General features: G+C 40.6%; 1 protein-coding gene across 4 annotated transcripts in view; it reads right to left on the bottom strand.

Annotated features, from left to right (window-relative positions):
* The window catches only part of LOC119652450, a 168,591-nt gene that overhangs the window by 25,162 nt on the left and 124,557 nt on the right, over positions 1-18,872 (bottom strand). For all 4 annotated transcript variants that reach the window (XM_038056599.1, XM_038056610.1, XM_038056620.1 and 1 more), the window contains 3 exons: positions 15,383-15,535; positions 760-1,879; positions 564-697 (listed from right to left, as the gene is read on the bottom strand). In XM_038056599.1, coding sequence (XP_037912527.1) covers positions 564-697; positions 760-1,879; positions 15,383-15,535 — 1,407 coding nt within the window. The remainder of the gene's footprint in view (positions 1-563; positions 698-759; positions 1,880-15,382; positions 15,536-18,872) is intronic.

Raw genomic sequence — 18,872 nt, 5'->3', positions numbered from 1 at the left:
CGACGAGTCACCATGCTGCCCAAGATGGGGTAACGGGACTGAGAATGCGGAGTATGTCATATTTGATTGCCCCAGGTTCACGGCGCACCGAACAAAAATGGAAGCGGTCGCAGACAGGCGTTTAACACCCAAAAACATTGTGGAATTCATGCTGGAGTCAACGGATACCTGGAACCAGGTTGTAAAGGAACTGCAAGCTATTCACCAACAGCTTAGACAGGAAGAACTACGACGAAAACAAGGAAGGAAGAATGAACCGCAGTTAAAAGCTGATTCAGCCCCGCGACGCAATACTTTATAGGAGTTCCGTGGGGAGAGTGAAATGAGAAGGGGGTGGTTTTAGTGAGTAGAAATCTCACATAACTGCGTGGCAGGAACCAGCAGTAGATTTTAAACCTTTCTACCTTCCAACGCCGAACAAAAAAAAAGTCAGACAGACCATGTTAATTATCGAGGGGATCATCTAATTTAGATCTGATGGTCAACGTATATAAGCTAATCGGCATAAACAATTAAACCTGGATGGATTACAACAAATCAATAAAAAAACACAAAATACTCACTTTTAACAAAGCAATTGGTTGTTCCAAAATATTCCTTCCTTGTGGGTCAAATGGTGGCGTTAGAGAAAAGCCAATCCGGCAATTGAACATTCGTCGCAGAAGTTGTGTGGCTTCATTCGAAGCTGTTCCATTCACTAAAAACGATAAATTCAACAATTGAAGAAACATTGTCTGCCAAATTTACACAAATACTAACCTGTTGTATGTGCTAAAGCTTGCCAAAGTTGTGTTGTGGCCGGATCGGTTCCATGATCATCGGACTGCATACTATCAGGTGTTTCTCGTCCTAATTCATCCACTTTGGAGGCAGGTGTGTTTGTCGCATACTCTTCCTGTTCATGTGATGTTATGTCCATTTGCAACCTTCCTGAATCACTGCTATCATCGTTTGAATGACTGTTCTGGCTAATTCGATCGTCTTCATTTATATTCTCATCATCCCTTTCATCGTGATCATGATCAATGACCTCCTTCTTTATAGGAGTCGACGATATTGTCAGCTGTTCACAATTACGGTTTATATCCGGGGTGACACTGTCATTAGGGCTTTTTATCAATTCCTTTCGATAACGTTTCATCGACAAATCAATTTCTTCATTACTTGTTGAGCGTTTAATAGAGGTTATCACAGAATTTTTAATACTTGATGAATCAGCGGTAATCACAGTGCCTCCACCGCTTGCGCTACCACTGGTAGCTACTGCTGTGACACTTGGCGACTGTGGATTCGAATTGGGCGGCGAGATAATCACTTTCTTACTAATATCCATTAAGACGGCAGCGGTTTCGAGGCGTTGTTGTAATTGGGTCAAATGTTTCGAGGATGCCAATGCGGCTAGGGTGCTTGCTTCCATTGAACAGGTTGTGGCAGGTAACTCTACTGTTGTTGTTGATAACATCTGTTCAGGATTATAGGTTTTCTGTTGTACAATATTACTACTATCAGCAACAATTTCGACATTTTTATTATTAGTCGTCACTAAATTGACGCTATTGCTCTTGTTGTCAACAATTGGGATCACAGATACAGAATTTGTTTCCAAATTTTCTATGTATGATTTATTTAATATTGAGGTAACTATTGATGTGGGCGGTGGCGGCGGTGTCGGCGACGATGATTGTGTGGTACAATATAAATTTTTAATCTCATGGGGGCATCGATTATATGCACTATTATTATTGTTATTAAAATTATGTGTATTTGTGGTATTGCTAAGTTCGGTTAGAGCTGCGGCTGCCATACGTTCAGATCTTCGATGTGATGATGCAGGTGATAGTATGTCATCTAAGGTGCTTGCGGTTTTCTCCAGGATTTCCTAGAATAAAAACAAAATGATTAGTGTCCGTCTTAAAAGTGCTAGAGGCAGATTTAATTAAAGTACTTCGGGAAGCCCTGTGTTCTCAGAAAGCAACTTCACGAACAAAACTTTGGAAAACATTCCTCTATCCTAGTGAAGTGATATGCTCTTTCTATTTTTAGTTTAGCTAACAGGGGGGAGCCCTCAGACCATTGTTAGGCCCATTGTACTATCCCCGTAAGTTGCCTATTCAATGGCTTCCCGCCTACGGTGTTCGCAGGCTTTAGCGAATCTGAGAATATTCTCCAGAGGCAGAGTGTGCAGATTCTTCATTGAAGAAAACCTTGCCAAGGTGTCTTCGTCTGAGATCTGAGAATGCCGGCAGCTGCATAAAAGTGCAGGGCCGTCTCCTCCTCCTCCTCACATTGGCTGCACATAGCCGAAACCACTACCCCAATCTTTTCCATATGGTAGTTTAAGGAGCAGTGTGCCGTCAAAAGCCCTACTAGGGTTTTCATGTCCCACTTCTTAAGGGACAACAAAAATGCCGCTCTAGTGGCCTTAGGCTCTTTCACAAGGATTTTCGCTTGCCGGCGAGAGTCCAAATTCCTCCACTCGGTTGCGTGAATCCTAGCAATTTCACCCTTCAGAGTAGACTTGACAGTAGATGGTCTGTCAGCCTCCTCATTATCGGCGATATTAGAGTGCCCCGGCACCCACATCAGGAATGTTTCGTTCAGTCGGCCAAGTTTCAGCAGCACCTGATGACAACTCCACACCAACTGACTTGATATGTCTTGCCATTTAGTGCTGATAATGCCACCCGACTGTCGGAACAGATTCGAAAGGTGCGACTCTCCATTTTTGTCGCAGGTATTCTTCTGCTGCCAATGAAATGGCATATATCTCCGCCTGGAATATCGTCGTCATTTTTCCGAGGGGTCGGGGCAGTTCTATAATCGGATTCTCCGAGAACACCCCTGCGCCCGATCCATCCTCCATGACTGACCTGTCCGTGAAGATTATTAGGTCTGTAATCTGAAAAGAGTCATGGCCATTTGTCGACCATTCTTCTCTTTCGGTGATTCAAGGAATTTCCAGATAGACGCATGACCGTTTGATTGGCCGCCTTTCCACGCCCCAATGGTATCGAGCCTATATGCGTCGTTGGCTGCTTTCCGTTTCACCTCCAAGTGAATGGGAGGTAAATTTAGGATAGCTTCAAGTGCCGCAGTCGGCGTAGTACTCATTGCTCCAGTAATACTTAGGCAACCAAGTCTCTGAATCTGCGTTAGCAGCTTCCTGCCGTTAGCAAAGTTCATTCTTGGTCACCAGACGATGCATTCATACATCAAAATAGGTTTTATTATGGATGTATACACCTAGTATATCCGTTTGTGTGAAAGTCCTCAGGTCTTACCTATCGCATTCCTACAGCACCAGAGCAATCTGCAGGATTTCTGATATACTGTGTCCGCAAACTTGTCGGTAATTATTACGGTTAGGTCGTCCGCAAATTCTTGCGCGGAGACTTTTTTGTCCTCCAGGAGCCAAAGCAGGGTATCTATTACCAAGAGCCATAACAGTGGAGAGAGAGAACCCCTCCCTGTGGGCAGCCCCTGAGACATCCTGCTTCAATAGACTTTTGGCCGACCGATATATTGATTTTTCTCCACTCTAGCATGTGAAGGGTCCAACTGATTAGCAGCGGTTCGATTCCATGCTGTCTTGCCGCATCACAAATTGCCGCGAATGAGGCATAATTGAAGGCACCTTCGATGTCCATGAATGCGCCTAAGGCGTATTCTTTTTCGGACATCGCCTTTTCAATTTTTGCCGTAAGTTCATGGAATGCTGTCTTCGTGGATTTGCCTTTCTGGTAGGCGTGTTGCCTATGATGAAGTGGCCACTTATGAATCTGTGTATTCCTTATGAACCGATCTACCAGTCTTTCTAGTCCTTTTAGCAGAAAGGACGTTAGGCTGATCGGTCGAAAGCTTTTTGCGTCTGTATGGGTGGGTTTCCCTGATTTGGGAATGAACAACACCTTCACATCCCGCCATTTAATTGGAATATAAGCATGTGCTAGGCATGCACGATATATATTCCGAATGTGTAGACCCAGGGCATCCATTCCCTCTATTACTAGCGCGAGGATGATGCCATCCGGACCTGCAGACTTGTATCTATGGAACGAGTTAAATGCCCATTTCACTCACTCCAGTGATACTACTTTGCATGCCAGATTCCAGTCTCTCGGTTGAGGGCTGTATGCACTTGTTGGCCCCGAGATTACATTTTGGATGCTGCTTGGGAAGTGTACTTCAAGCAAATGATTTGCCGTTTCTTCATCGCTTTCTATGTGTTCCCATTCTGAAAACGTAAATAACCCAGTTTCTGGCTACGTTCTTTGGCCAGAATCCGCTTCAGCTTTGAGGTTCCCTCAAGAGAGTTAATCTCTTCGCAAAAGCGTCTCCAAGATGATCGTTTAGCCGATCTTATGCTCTTCTTTAGAGCCTTCTGTGCCTCTTTATAGCGATTCCAGCTAGTGCCTGATTCACCCTTCAGAGTACGATTGAGGAGCATCCTTGTCGTTCTCCTCTGTTTTGCCAAATCCGAGTTCCACCATGTTGTTTTAGGCTTCTTTGGCATCTTGAGTGGACAGCTTTCTTCGAAAGCTTCTCTCATGCTAGTTATGATCATCTGGGTTGTCTTCTCAATTCCAGCAATGGATTTGATGCGCTTCCCAGGGATCGTGACTCGGGCGCTCAATTCTATTTGATACTCACCCAATCTGTCTTCCTCGGATTCCGAAATGGAGTGGGTGGAGGTGGATCCATGCCCATAACGAAATCAATGGGTCTGTGATCCGAGAGTTTGATATCGTTTGATACTCTCCACTCTCCGATCAGAGACGCGATGTCAGGAGATGCCACCGTGATGTCGATGACCTCTCGCCTGACCACGTTGAAGAAAGTGGGTTCATTACCCACATTTAGGATCTACAAATCGGTTGCTACTAGATACTCCAGTAGTCTCGATCCTCTTGCATTGATGTTCGAACTTCCCCAGCATATGTGGTGAGCGTTGACATCACATCCTGCTATTACCGCCATGCCTCTACTTTTGGCATATTGGATAGCTCTGATGAATGTTCCACTGGGAACGTCTTCTGCGTCGTAGGGGAAATATGCAGAGCACCATAGTATCTCTTTATCTCCCTGTTGACTTTTTATGGTTAGGTTAGCCGATGTGGTGTCGTCATCACATAGGTCGTTAACCAAATTAGCCTGGAAGTCTTTGGAGACAACCATGCAGGTGCGGGGTCGATCGTTTCCATCGGCATACAATAGGTCAGCATGTTGGAAGTTTATGCCCCTGACTACCCCACCAACAACCCATGGTTCTTGTATGAGGTATATAAATGTCTTGCAGCTATTGATCCGACGACTGATAAATGCAGTCGCCACTTTACAATGCTGCAAATTTATTTGGGAAATGTGGCACCTCATCTACGTTTCAGATGAAGATGCCGAGATGTCCCCTTCAATTGTTTTAGGAGTCGACACTTGTAACGTGACGGTCCTCAGCCCATAGTAGAGCCGGCACTCCGATTTTTCCCGAACCTTCTTAACATCAGGTTCGAGAACGCCGATAGTAAGAAAAATTCCCGGCCTATCGGCTCTCTCTCCTGTTTTGCTGCCTAGCAGCAACCAGGTGGAAGTGTTGAGGTTTTTCTGTACACCAAGTTGTTCCAGAACCCCAACACCATTTCGCTCCTCTTCTGAAAGCCAGAAAAAACACTTTTTGATCGATGGTAGTTCAGAGACCCTTTTCAAGGTTAGTCGCGCACCCTCCCACACATCATTAAGGGAGGAGCCACTCGTTTGTCTCTTCGTCGGCAAAGTTCAGTCGTAACATCGCTCTTTCTATTTACGTTCTGAAAAGTTATTCAAGCTTTTTCTATAAACCTAGGATAGTGACCTTTGTATTATTGCGTGGAAAAACCAAACCCAAACATAGTAACCTATGTATTGAAAAAAGAATTCAATCTACGCTCACATTTCCTGTGTTCATAGCAACTGGCAATCGTTAAATCAGCAAACTTCATCCGAGCTCCCATGGCCTCTAGTCATATCACGATAACAGCGCTTCTCACTAGAATCAATTCCCGAGTTTTATGACTGCTATATTCATAAAACGCGCAAGATATCAAAAGATTGGGGTTTTTCAATTCAAACTCGACTTGCTTGCTCGCAATGTGTATCGGTTAAACCACGTAGAGTTTAACCTTTAACATAAAATGTTATTAAGACTACATTTTCAATAACAAACACCCACGCTTTAAATCAACAGAAGATATCATAAGTCAATGGCGTAAGACCACGAATTTAACTCATTGTGACTAAGAGCATTTTAAGTCTTGACAAACGACTTTAGCTTAACTTTTAGCTTATGAATCTTATGACGCTTAGTACTCATCTTGATATCGCCATGTTCAAATATGAAAACGTTTTTTTTATGTTGAGTGTGGTAAATTGCGACGATATGATATTAATTGTGGTGACGCTGACGTTCGAAGTGATGACAATGATGATATGGATGGTGACAAATCTGAACCTTCATCATCTAATTGTAATCGTTGCATATATTCATTAATTTCCTCTGTTAATTCGAATTGCCTCAGCAAATCAAATTCTGTCATATCCATATTGAACGTTTCATGTAATTTTCAAAGAATGACTATCTGAGAAAAGGCATTTAATTTATCAATTAAACGAGGAATGATTCATGTAGCAGATATAATCGGTACCATCAATATAATTTTCTCCCGATTGCACAATGCCAGTTGTCTCCCAAATGGGGTTACCACTCAGAATATATTAACTATATACTCGCTAACAAAGAATAAGTAATTGTGGGGCTAACATTGATGTCGAATAGCAAATTTGCAACTTTTTCAAACAAATTCCTTTGCATCAGAGTCAGACCATAATCATACCTGAGTGAATTTGAAGCTCTTGTGTGCCGAAAAGTGTTCACAAAGTACTTGGTCGTGTACAATCAGCCAGATCTTGAGTGGGGAAGGTAAAATAAATGAGTTCGAGCTAAATGTATCTAGCGCTAAACAATAAAATATGCAACAAACTGCTTAGTCGAGACTTACGTATCGGAGAACAGAATTGCGCACAAACCGTAGAAATTCTAAAATCACTGAAAACAAAGACCAACCATTGAACTTTGATCGAGTTTTTAAGCCCCCCTAGCACATCATAAAATCAGAATAAATATGGAAGATAATCTTTTAAACAAAATTTCACGCAACCTACTATATTTAGTTGGGGACAAAATCTTTTCATACTTTTTTAATTCCAACTTTTTATTTATTAACTAATCAAATATTGTCCATTCTGATCGTTGCCCTGTCACCATTGTGTGGGCAGAACCATGATTCCGTTCTTACAGAAAACTCCGACAAGTGCTTCTGGAAATCCTGCAGGGCAAAGTTGAGATTGTATAGTGAGTGAAAGAAAACTTCTAACTCAAGTTCTTCCAGTTTTTACCACGTCACCAAAAATATATGTCGTTTCGCGATGCTCAGTGGACAATGGCATTCGAGATTCCAATAATTCTGGATGCATCCGTTTATTCGTTTCATTCAAGTTCATTAAATGCTGTTAGCAGAGACCAGAATCAATAAATTGACGAGGTTACAGAAGCTCGTAGCTGGTGACTCCCTTCTAACTCCACCAACAGTAAAGCATCACCCTCTTGTTCGTCAAAAGAGCATTGCATTTTCTCCAGCAACGCTTTCGCTCGACGTTGTCTCCTCTTCAGGGAACAGGTCTGACAAGAGGTGAGGGGAAAGGGAGGAAGACTCCTCCGGGCCCGGAATAGAAATTTCAATGAAAAAAAGGATAACATAGGAGAGGACCTGCATAATTTTCACCACAGATCCGTGTAATTTTCACACCGGGCCATGTTTTTCTGCATAGTTTTCAACCCGGGCCTAAATTTTTTCCATACAGGGGTTACCTATTTTCGAGCCGCTTCAGCAATTGGTTGCATATATAAATTCGGTAGATTTTTTTATTATCTACAGAGTCTCATCCATTTTTTCTCTAATTGGTTTAATAGTAGAAAGTGTAATTTCACAAGAGCAAGATAGAGCATCTTTGTCTATAAATCTCACAATATCGTTTGCGAGGCTATGACGATATTTTACCTTTTACGCAGTAAAAATTGAAAATATGTAGCACGATTTTGTTCGCATTATTTGTAACGATTGCTTGATGGAAATGTTACTTTTCCCACCACCCTAAAAGGAAATCAGTATTATCAGGAATAACTGACTTTCGTCGATTATCGTCAAAACATGAGAGCAATTTCCACCCAACCTAAAACAATTTTTGCTTCTTCTATAGCGATAAAATCGTATATTGCCCGCTCCACCACAGCACCTCACTCCCGCTGAAACTAAAGGGGTTTCAGCGAACAACAAGGACGCGTGACACCCTTAGCTTCCCTGTCGGAAGTCGAAACGAACGCATGGCACGCCTTTTTTCCTGGCTACGCTTTCTTACGAGAAGAAAGACCACAGAGATCCTCTTGAGTGTTTCTCAACGTCGGAGGCTGGAATAGAGTGGGCCTCACTCGAGGACCTCGAAGGGGCCGGAATCGAGTGGTGGCTTTAGCTTTCGCACTGCGGCCTTGAACAGATATCGCAATCTGATGGTGTTAACACCCGACATAATGTCAAATGCATGGTCGCTGGGGAGTTTCAGGTTCTTCCTGTATACCAGCTCCACAGAACCTGCAGCAAATTCCTCTTAATTGGCTATCCTGAGGACAAGTGGAATGAGTGGCAGAACTTGCAACAAAGGAGGATCGTCTTGGTCCATTATAACGGCCTTCAGCGTCGTGTGCCATCTTCAAACATCACATTGCAGTGCTGATAGTATTTGAAGCTAATGAGTTTACCTAACTCCTCGAATAGAGAGAAATCGGCAATTATAACTGCCGACACACCGAACAGTTGAATACACCCTCGACAAAGTACCTCGGCCCAAGTTTGCGCAAAAATATTTTCTACACATATCGTCTCAGACCATCCTATCGATGATTGTGGCTCAATACCTAAACCCGTGCGGGTCTCGAAAAGACTCAATAAGTCGAGATGGATTGTGTGGAAGCGTTCGATGGGCAAGTGAAATACACCCTACCTCTTTCCTTACTTGTTTATAGTTTCGCACTTCTGGTAGTTAAAGTGCTTCTTCATGGACGGCCATAAATATGTACGTTGTGGTGTCTAGCCGATTCGTTGTCCGGATGACTGAGTGCGCTAGATAGCAAACGGCGGGAACCATTTCTTTACGGAAATCGCCCGGTATATGTGGTCCTGATCCCTTGTCTGAGGTCTCGCAGTATATACTTGAGTCGAAGATCCGAACCTCCCATCCGTCAAAATTCACGAGCGGATATCTTGTTGCCTCCAAGGGAATACTGGAAACATTTTGTTGGTAGATAAGTGACTTCTAACTCAAGACAGAAGGCGCTATAGTCCCTTAGAGCAATATTCAATTGTTTGAAAATGAAGCTGAACAGCTGAAAGATTTGATTTACCTTTTGGCGAAGGGCAGCACCTACGGCAAATCTTGCTGAGAGAATCACAAAAGTTGTGGTCTGAACTTCGCGATCAGACTGGAATCAATGGTAATCTATAAGAATCGATTGATGATGAACGACTTGAGGCAAGAAACGACTGAAGAAATTTAGCAGGCCCAAGAAACTTCTCAGATCCTTAACTATTTTCCAAGCAGGTAGCTCGAAATCCGCTGCCTTTTGACTGGGCCAGGTTGGATGCTTTTGGGGGTTATCAGGTGGTCGAATTTGCACTTCTTATCGTTGAATAGCAGACCGGCCTCAAAAAGACGTTGTAAAATGCATTCAAGGTGTTCTAAATGATCAGACTCAGAGAAGGACACTATCAAAACATCATCCATCACGCTTCGAAATGCTTTTTAATGAAGATAATCATCAAAGATCGTGAATTAGACACTTACTGCGGTGATCTTTAATTGATAGGATTTGTCGAAAGTGGAAGCTTGAATGACTCGCAATCTTAACGAAGTCAAAAGAAAATCTCCTTGAAGTCACTGCTTGAAATCTCGTTAGATAACAAACAACACAAAAGCATAACATTATTTTCACAAGGGCAGAGAAATGGCATCTCCATGTTAGCGTGAAGGAGGCCAGGATGAGTTGTCTTAGGGGATACATCGAAGCGACAAGGCGGTTCACTAGAAGGAGATCTGTTGGATAGGACTGTAGACCCTCCCGCATTAAGAAAATCCTTGAAAAAAATACTTATACATAGTCCAACTCGATTATGTGAATAAGACTATACAACTAAAATGGCCAACAAAAAATTCAAATTATACTGTTTCACGACGACCTCAAGCCCGTTATAAAGTTATAAAGTGCTCAAATGTAATGTTGTTCAACCTCCACCATGGTGTCCGGATGCTGCGTTTGCAGTTTTTGTGCTACTTGTTGAACTAAATGAGAAGACCTTAAAAAATGTCTAAAACTACGTCTAAACTGGTTGACCGAATTGGTTGAGAGATGGGACAAGTCGTAAAAAGCACAGTGCGGGGGTTCAGTTAGCTGAACGTCAGCCTTAAAACTCGTTGCTCCTGATTAGAATACTTATTTTTGCTGTTCCGCTTCTGTAGGCTTATCACTTCCACAGTATTAAGTGTGATACGTAAGTGTATTATGATAATAAAACTGAAGCAGTCTCATTGATAATCCAATAGGAGAAAAATAACAATACGGAAAAGAGACTTTGTAAATGCTTTATACTCCATAAAGGAGTAGACAGATATTTACCACTAATTGAGTTCCTGTAGTTATTGTAATTCTAGTTCACACTTTCTACACTATACTCACTCTTACCACTCAAAATATTAACTGATATATGAGAGCCATTTATTTACTAATGATTCAGTCGACAAGAATGACAATTTTAAAGCTCCATCCATCGCGCGAAGACATCTAGGCAAATTGGGACAATTTTTATGGAGATCATGATATTCGATATCCTTTCTTTTAGTCTCCATTTGACTTTCATGCAACAGTTCACTCTCTGTGACTCTTATAGGTTAACTATGTTATCAGATATACAAGCATCCACCAAAAACCTTTCTCGGCATGCAAACTTTCCATAGTTTCTAATTTGTAGGGTAGGTGAACGCATTTACGCAGTGTTGGACTTCCGCAACGGTACGCCGCACTCTCCCGCCTTGCGGAACCTTCAAATCAAGGAATTCCTCTCACCAACTGGGGGAGAGAGGAGGAACGGAATTGTAATTTCAAGGAACAACTTACCATCCGGACCCTCCACCGGTCGAGCTCTATCTTCTTTGCAACGAGAAGACCCGAACGTAATGCACGACTTCACCTGTCAGCGCTCCTCGACAATGTTGTCTGGAGAGAGATTTCCTGTGTTTAAATAGAGCTGCTGACGAAGCCCATTCCACCTTTCACAAGAAAAAAAAGTGTGAGAGCCACGCTCCGAGCCGCGCAGTCCATCTGTCTCTAATCTCATTTTGCCACTCATCTAATGTACGTTCTACGCTTTTCACGAGCAACCACCTCACATGACTCTTCTCTCTTGCGCTTGTATATGACTTTACGCTCCTTAGCAAGAAAGGCAACGGGGATCACTCAGAGACAGTGCGGTAGTGAGCACCTGCAAAAGCTCTCCATCTCTGTACTTGTGCAAAACGCTTACGATAGACCTCCTTACCAAGAGCATTAGCCCATACCTCTGCCCAGAGCAAAACAGACTACTTTGAACTGATCATTATTTGCCGTTTGCCAACTTAAGGCCGAAACTACAGCTACAATTTGTCCACTGTTGCTTTGATTTGCTCGAAAACGCTCATCTTTGAGCCAAAAGTCAGTTTTACGTTTTGACTCAATTATCGACTCGCCGATCGATATGGGATACAAGGTCGGAATTCTCTTTTTCATCAGAATGACTACTTCTGTTTTTTGCAGTGCAAGGTCAGCATCAGCATCCGCAGTCATCCGTCTGCTTACCGGTCGTATCAATATGCCAAGTCTGCTTTGCGACTGTTCGATAGTGTGTCCAGCAACAAGCACCGCGACATCATTTGCATAATCTACGAGGTGCGACTCTTCTGATACCGCGAGTATAAGCGAACTATCATAGGAAGAGTACCTTTGACCCTCTAGCGCCTTTAGGAGCAGGGAAAACTTTCCATGTGATACGTACAAAGGTGACCGCAAACTGTCTCTTCCCTTCTCCATCCTCCGTCCTCTATTCTATCTCCCCTCTTCTTTCTCCTCTAGAGATGGATATTGGTACGACCCTTTACCAATTAGGAATTATTGAATTTACTTTCAAATTTTTTTATGAATTCGTATTGGTACTTTGTTAGCAGGAGGACAACAAAAGAAATTCAGGAAGGGGTAAAACTCAGCGCATTTTGTTCAATACCTTAAACGGGTAGTTTGATATCAGTCAATTCCACAACTTTGATCACCAATTGACTGAGAAGATTGCGAAGAGTTATCAGTTGTGGAACGCCACTTCATCCAGGTTGCGTTAATGCGTGAAGGAATTTCATATCACAGTTCTCCATTGGATAATAGCGTTGACCCGAGGTGTTTAAATCGCTCAGTTCTGGGCAGATCACTGCCGCTGACAGTGATTATGCCTATTTCATGGGGATCGGTCGTCAAAAATTCAGTTTTGTTTAGACGCTTCAGCCGACTATCATTTACTTTCAACTACCCTTCAGGTTATCTATTTGCAGATGTGTCCGGATAGCTGAGTGGTTAGAGCGCAAGGCTGTCGTACGGAAGGTCGACTCAGCTGTGAATGAGTACCTAAGTCAAATCATGGTAATAATCTCGGGCGAGCGCGATGCTGACCACATTGCGTTACGGTCTTGAATGAAGTGCTCTAACACACTTCAAGGCCCTGATCCAACATGGATTGTTGCGCCAACAATTATTATATTATTATTATTTGCAGATGTGCCATTCACATATAAAATAGTTTTTTAACTTGAGTAGAACGTTTTCTGATTTGAAAGCAATGTTTATCCAAAAAGAAAAATTTTTTAAATCCATTCTGTTTTGAATAGTTGAACCTGGTAACTGTGATAGCAGCTCATGAACTAACCGATAAAAAATCATAATATTTTTACGAGCCTAGTTAAGGTTTTTTTATATCCCCTGCTCATTACTTTGTAGACCTCACAATCTAATAAAGATGTTCTTTATATCTATTGTTCACTACTTTGTGGTGGAGTCTCTTTTTCTTCATATTATTTTTTTTTTGTCAATTTCTTTTCGATACTAGCCTTCAATTATTCATTCACTATCACCACACTTAATGATTTGCAAGTGATAAGCCTTCTGCTATGAGAAAAAGCACAAAGTCGAACAGAAATATACATAACCCAACCGGAATTCGAACCTAGAGCATGAAATCGAGAAGCAGACGTTCAACTAACTCGGTCATTGCACCTTCAATTGATTAGTTAGATTAAGGTGGAAACTATAGCAACGGAAGGTTGCGGTTCAAATCTCACTGGTTTTGTATCATGACTGAATGTCGGATACTAGTCTATTCAGCAGTGAATAAGTAGCTGAGTCAAATCAAAGTGATGCTCCCGCATCTCCTCTTAATGAAATATAAATTTTCGATAGGTTCACCATCGTGCCCACCACTTTTCACTCCATGCAGTACTGTTGAAGAAAACGCCTTCAATCGGAAAGCTACTTTAAGCAACTGATTTTGCTAACGCCTCTTAAAATTCATTAATTTGCTGAGAAATGTATAAAAATCAACTTAAAGCTCATAGGCTTTCTCTGTACGTTTCTCAAAAAGGCTAAAGAACTACTTTTTCGAAATGTGCCCCATTCACGAATTGGGAAGTGGATAAGTTTTGAAGTGAACGGAAAGTGAACAACTTTAAAAGGAACATTTTATTCGGATATGTATCTGTTTTGAACCATACCAAAAAAAATTGTGTTTATTTCAATAACTGCAAACATATCTTCAACACAACTATGTGTACAGAGTAACCCTTTTTTCGCCCTTAAAAATCCAAATCTTAGCTCTCGCATCTATTAAAGTATCAATTAAACCTTCTGATTTCCAAACCTAAGGTCCTTTTTCGATCTAAGGCATAGCCGAATCTGATAAATGCCTCACCTTAAAGAATGAATTTAGGGTCTATATATTTATGAATGAAATATAATGAAATTAATTTTATTTATACAAGCGGTTTCTTTCAATAGAACAAGCAACTTATTAAATATCATTTTCCTGGGGTTTTATCAAACAATAATTTTACAGAAGTGTAATTGGCAAAAAAATTAAATGCAATTTTTCGCTTATAAAATTCACGAGCACTTCTTGTTTCCGTGATTACCCAATGTAAAAAGTCATCCATCAACTGACTCCTGTGGTCGTGTTGCTAACAGTAACATGAAAAGATAGCACCTGATGAGTTGCCTGTGTTACAAAATGAAAGAACCGATAGTATATTTTTGCCAATCATGTCTCTTAACAAGCTAGTTAATTTTCCTTCTTCCCAAGCTGTCATCATAGCTAATGACTTCACTCAGAATCCCCTTGATCTCCAAGAATAATTTTTCTTACAAAAAATGTTGATTATTGCTTGATTACGAAAACGACACTTCTGTTTATAAAGAGTATAAATTGAAAAACAAAACTTAATTTATGCCTTTCTATCATTTTTTGCGAACTTCGCTATTTGTGGTGGATATTGGGAAAATGGAGAGTAAATAGTTGATAAGAATCCAAAATATGAGTATTTTCACACTATTGAAATTATGAAATCTAAGATGCACAAACAAGATGGTAACCCTCCCAACAAAGCCTCCGCCTGTCTTAATCACCACCTCAAAAGATAAATTGTTGTCTTCTATCACGACTTGGTTCTGTGTAGGAGGAGGAGGTGTACATATGATGATGATGATAAGGCTGAGGCATCTTTCAAGCTTTTCGTGAAATTTCATTACGGTGGTACACAGATTTTCAACATATGTGAATTTTATTTAATGTTCGGTAAATGGATGGTCTTTTAGGAAGACTATTTATAGCTAATTGTTAGCAATATTCAGTCCGTTCGTTGACTCATTATTTACCTAATCTAGTTTATGCTGTTGCTTGCATCAACAATAATAATTTTAATTTAATGGGGAGACTACAAGAGTAATATTGAAATATGCTGCAAAGAGTCGACATTAAGATAATCTTAGAGTGCTTAGTAAAATATTCAGAGGATAACATAACGAATCTGGTGTTATGAACTGGCTTAATGGATTATCTATGGTGAAAAATTTGGACGATCCCTATGTTTCTTTGTTTCAATTTTTCGTTAGTTATATGTGCGGAACGAATATCCACCAAAACAGAATTTTCAATACAACATTCATCAATGATATAATTACCTCATCACTCCCACTCACTTTTGAGGCATACTGTAAAAAACCTTCGAGAGTCTTTTGAGCTTCTTTCGCTTTCGTGTGAAACCTGTGGCAGGTATCCAATTGCCGCCTACAATTTTGACACACAACTGAGGGTAATCCATCATTGGGCAGGACCTGAAATGAAGACAAAATGGTTGAATTAGTACAAAAGTGAATTCGAAATGGAATATGTTAATTCAAAATTTATATTCAACTAAAAGGAGGTAACATTCAAATATGGTAATCATTTGTTATATCACGAGAAACCAAACAAGTCAGATAGATTTTCAAATATAGCTCCTCAGTACTCTGCTTGGGACAACGCGGAGCAACAAGGAATTACAACCTGTTCCGATTTAAAAATTATAAATAAGAATTGTCTAGTTAGACTTTTTCCTTTTCTGCTTCTTTGTTTACTTTCTTGACCGCCTGGTTTTGGAATGGAAAGAAAAAAATTAGGTAATGAATCCCAAATACTCAAATAATCGACTGAACCGTAAGTTAAATAAAAGATATACTCGTATATTTTCGAAAACAAACAAATGGTACAAACAGTGAAAATTAGCACTTATTGATTATTTGACGCCACAAAAGATTTTATATTTTTTATTAGAAAATTCGTTCTAAAAAATAAAGGATAAGTAAATGCTTTTCGAAATTTTTCTAGGAGTTACTTCTTCGATATCATTGGAATAAGATTCTGAATTCCATAATGGAATAAGCAGTCATCCTGCATATTGTCAACACAGTGGCGATAGAACGACGACTCAATTTTTGCTCCGGCTATGCACAGACACAATTCCTGGTTTCCTGTGTCCCTTTGCGCCTCTACTTATGCCCGCCGCTGAACAGTTAAAAAACTTGGCAATAATTTCCCCGGAACAGGACCGCTGATTTCCTAGCTCTGCCCCACTAAAGTAAAGGAAGACGTTTGAATTTTTATTGAATATAGTTTTGAACAAAACATCAAAATTAGTGTTAGTGATAGAGTGATCCTGAACCATCTATTTAATGGAGATCGAAACCGTCAGCTAACATAAATTCCCAATTCGTCCAGAAAAAAGTGGTCCCTGCACTACAAGGAAGCGGGTTGCTCTTTAAAATTAGTGCGGCCCACCATTAAGTGGATGGCAGGGCCAGGACCATTCTATTTGCAAACAGAATAGTATATGGTTCAAACCGACCAAGGTTGAAGACCTGGCGGTTTTCGCCAATATAATTAATATCCCTGTTGAGTTTGGAATTGATATATACGGAGTTTTCGAAATGCGAAATAATTAACCGGGTAAAGTTCGATAAAATAATATTTTCAGCTTTTTTGTATTAGGTTGTTGCAAATGAAATGTCGGATTTTTCAATGAAGTGAAGTTATTTATGATTTTAATGTTTAAAACTGCCGCAAGGTGACTCTGGTGGTATGGGATAATTGAGTATAAATAGTTGTTCGTTCGATCAAGGAGTCATTTCAGTTTCAATCGTCATTGAAGTTCCAAGTAAAACTCAAAGAAAAAAGCATGGAAGGGAGTCAAAAACGTCTACTTTTTCTATATGAATTTAAACTTGGTCACAACGCAGCGGAGGCAACCAGAAACATTTGCAGAGCATTTGGAGCTGACGCAGCAAACGAACGAACGACACAGCGGTGGCTCGAAAAATTCCGATCAGGCGACATGACCCTCCAAAGTGAACCTCGTAGACACCCAGGACCATCGATCGACAACGACGAGTTGCGTTTGATAGTGGAATCTGATCCCCGATCATCGATTCGTGACATTGCAGAGAAAATAGGCGTACACTATTCGACAGTATCTCGGCACTTACAACAGCTTGGAAAGGTGAAGAAGCTTGATAAGTGGGTTCCGCATGAACTCAACGAGCAAAACATGGCGCTGCGAATGGAAATATCCAGTTCTCTACTCAACCGCAACAGGAACAATCCCTTTTTGCGCAGAATAGTGACATGCGATGAAAAGTGGATATTGTACGACAACCGTCGCAGATCAGCGCAATGGCTAGATGCCGATCAGCCTCCACAACACATGCCAAAACCGAGCCTTCACCCGAAGAAGGTAATGGTAACTGTTTGGTGGTCTGCATCTGGAATTATTCATTATTCGTTTTTGGAGCGTGGTGAAACAATTAATGCAGAGAAATATTGTGCCCAACTTGATGAAATGCACGAGAAATTACGTGTTCAGCGGCCTAGATTGGTCAACAGAGATGGAGTGATACTGCTCCATGATAACGCCCGACCTCATGTTTCCAGAATGACGGTCCAAAAATTAAATGAATTACGATATGAGACTCTTCCTCATCCACCATATTCACCCGACCTCTCGCCAACCGACTACCACTTTTTTAAGCACTTGGATCACTTTTTGGCGGGGAAACAATTCAGCAATGAAGTAGCTGTCAAAAGTGCCTTTGAAGAATTTCTTAGCTCTAGAAACCCAGACTCTTACGAAACTGGAATAAATGGAGAAGTGCATTGAAGCTGCTGGTTCTTATTTTGACTAATAAAATTAATTTTCATAAAAGTTATAGTTTTTTGAAATTTTACTCAAATATCCGACATTTCATTTGCAACAACCTAATATAAACAGTTGGTGACGAAGAAAAATTAAAAAAAAATCGATTTCCTATTATTAACGAACCGATTTTCGCAATAAAATACATTCCAGGAAGAAAAAACTTCCAATGCTGCGGGATGCATTGTTAAGTGTAAATGAATTGGCAAAACTTTTATTATTCAAGATTGAAGGGATATTCTCTTCGCCAAATTGAAATACAAATTAAACGAAATAAGTGTCTTCTAAACGGAAAATCCGAAAGATAATGAGAAAGGGAACCGTTCTGGTTGTCTACAGAAAATCGATGAAAGGGCAAAAAAACAAATAAAAAGCCTTAGTGAGAACAATAAAAAAGCTAATCCAAAACTAATGTCTTTAATTAATGTTTAGCTTTATCTGTAATAATAAGACATTTTTAACAAATTTAATATCAAAAAAGGTCGCCAGAACCTGACCCTTTACTCTGTCAAAAATTATCCAGATTTAACGTCGCCCAAAACTACGAATTTCGGGACACCGTGTGGCTATCCGTTATTTTTAATGATTAAAACAAATTCAATTTGGATGGTTCTGATGTTTTAAAAAAATTTTCGGTGGAGGTTCCCCGAGAGCGCGAAACACGCGCGAAACTTTAAAGAAGGATAATCATTAATGAAACCATTGTATGGGCTGGTTTCGAATATCGTGAAAGGTTCCTAATTCGCTTCGTAAGGCACAAATTAGGCTCTAACTATGATGGCGGGTCGTTAGATAACGCGCTTTTAAGTTTTAGTGATGGTTTATCGGCTTTAAACAGGACATTTTAACAGGACAACGCAGGGATCCACGTTTCCAACCAAACTATAATTTTTTTGGCGTTGAAAAATGTTATAATATTATACTATAATTACTGATCTAAACGC

This window comes from Hermetia illucens, chromosome 1, assembly GCF_905115235.1.
Source record: "Hermetia illucens chromosome 1, iHerIll2.2.curated.20191125, whole genome shotgun sequence".
In the NCBI taxonomy this organism is placed as follows: domain Eukaryota; kingdom Metazoa; phylum Arthropoda; class Insecta; order Diptera; family Stratiomyidae; genus Hermetia; species Hermetia illucens.
Note: the sequence above shows the minus strand (reverse complement) of the source record. Positions and strands in the feature narration are given on the sequence as shown.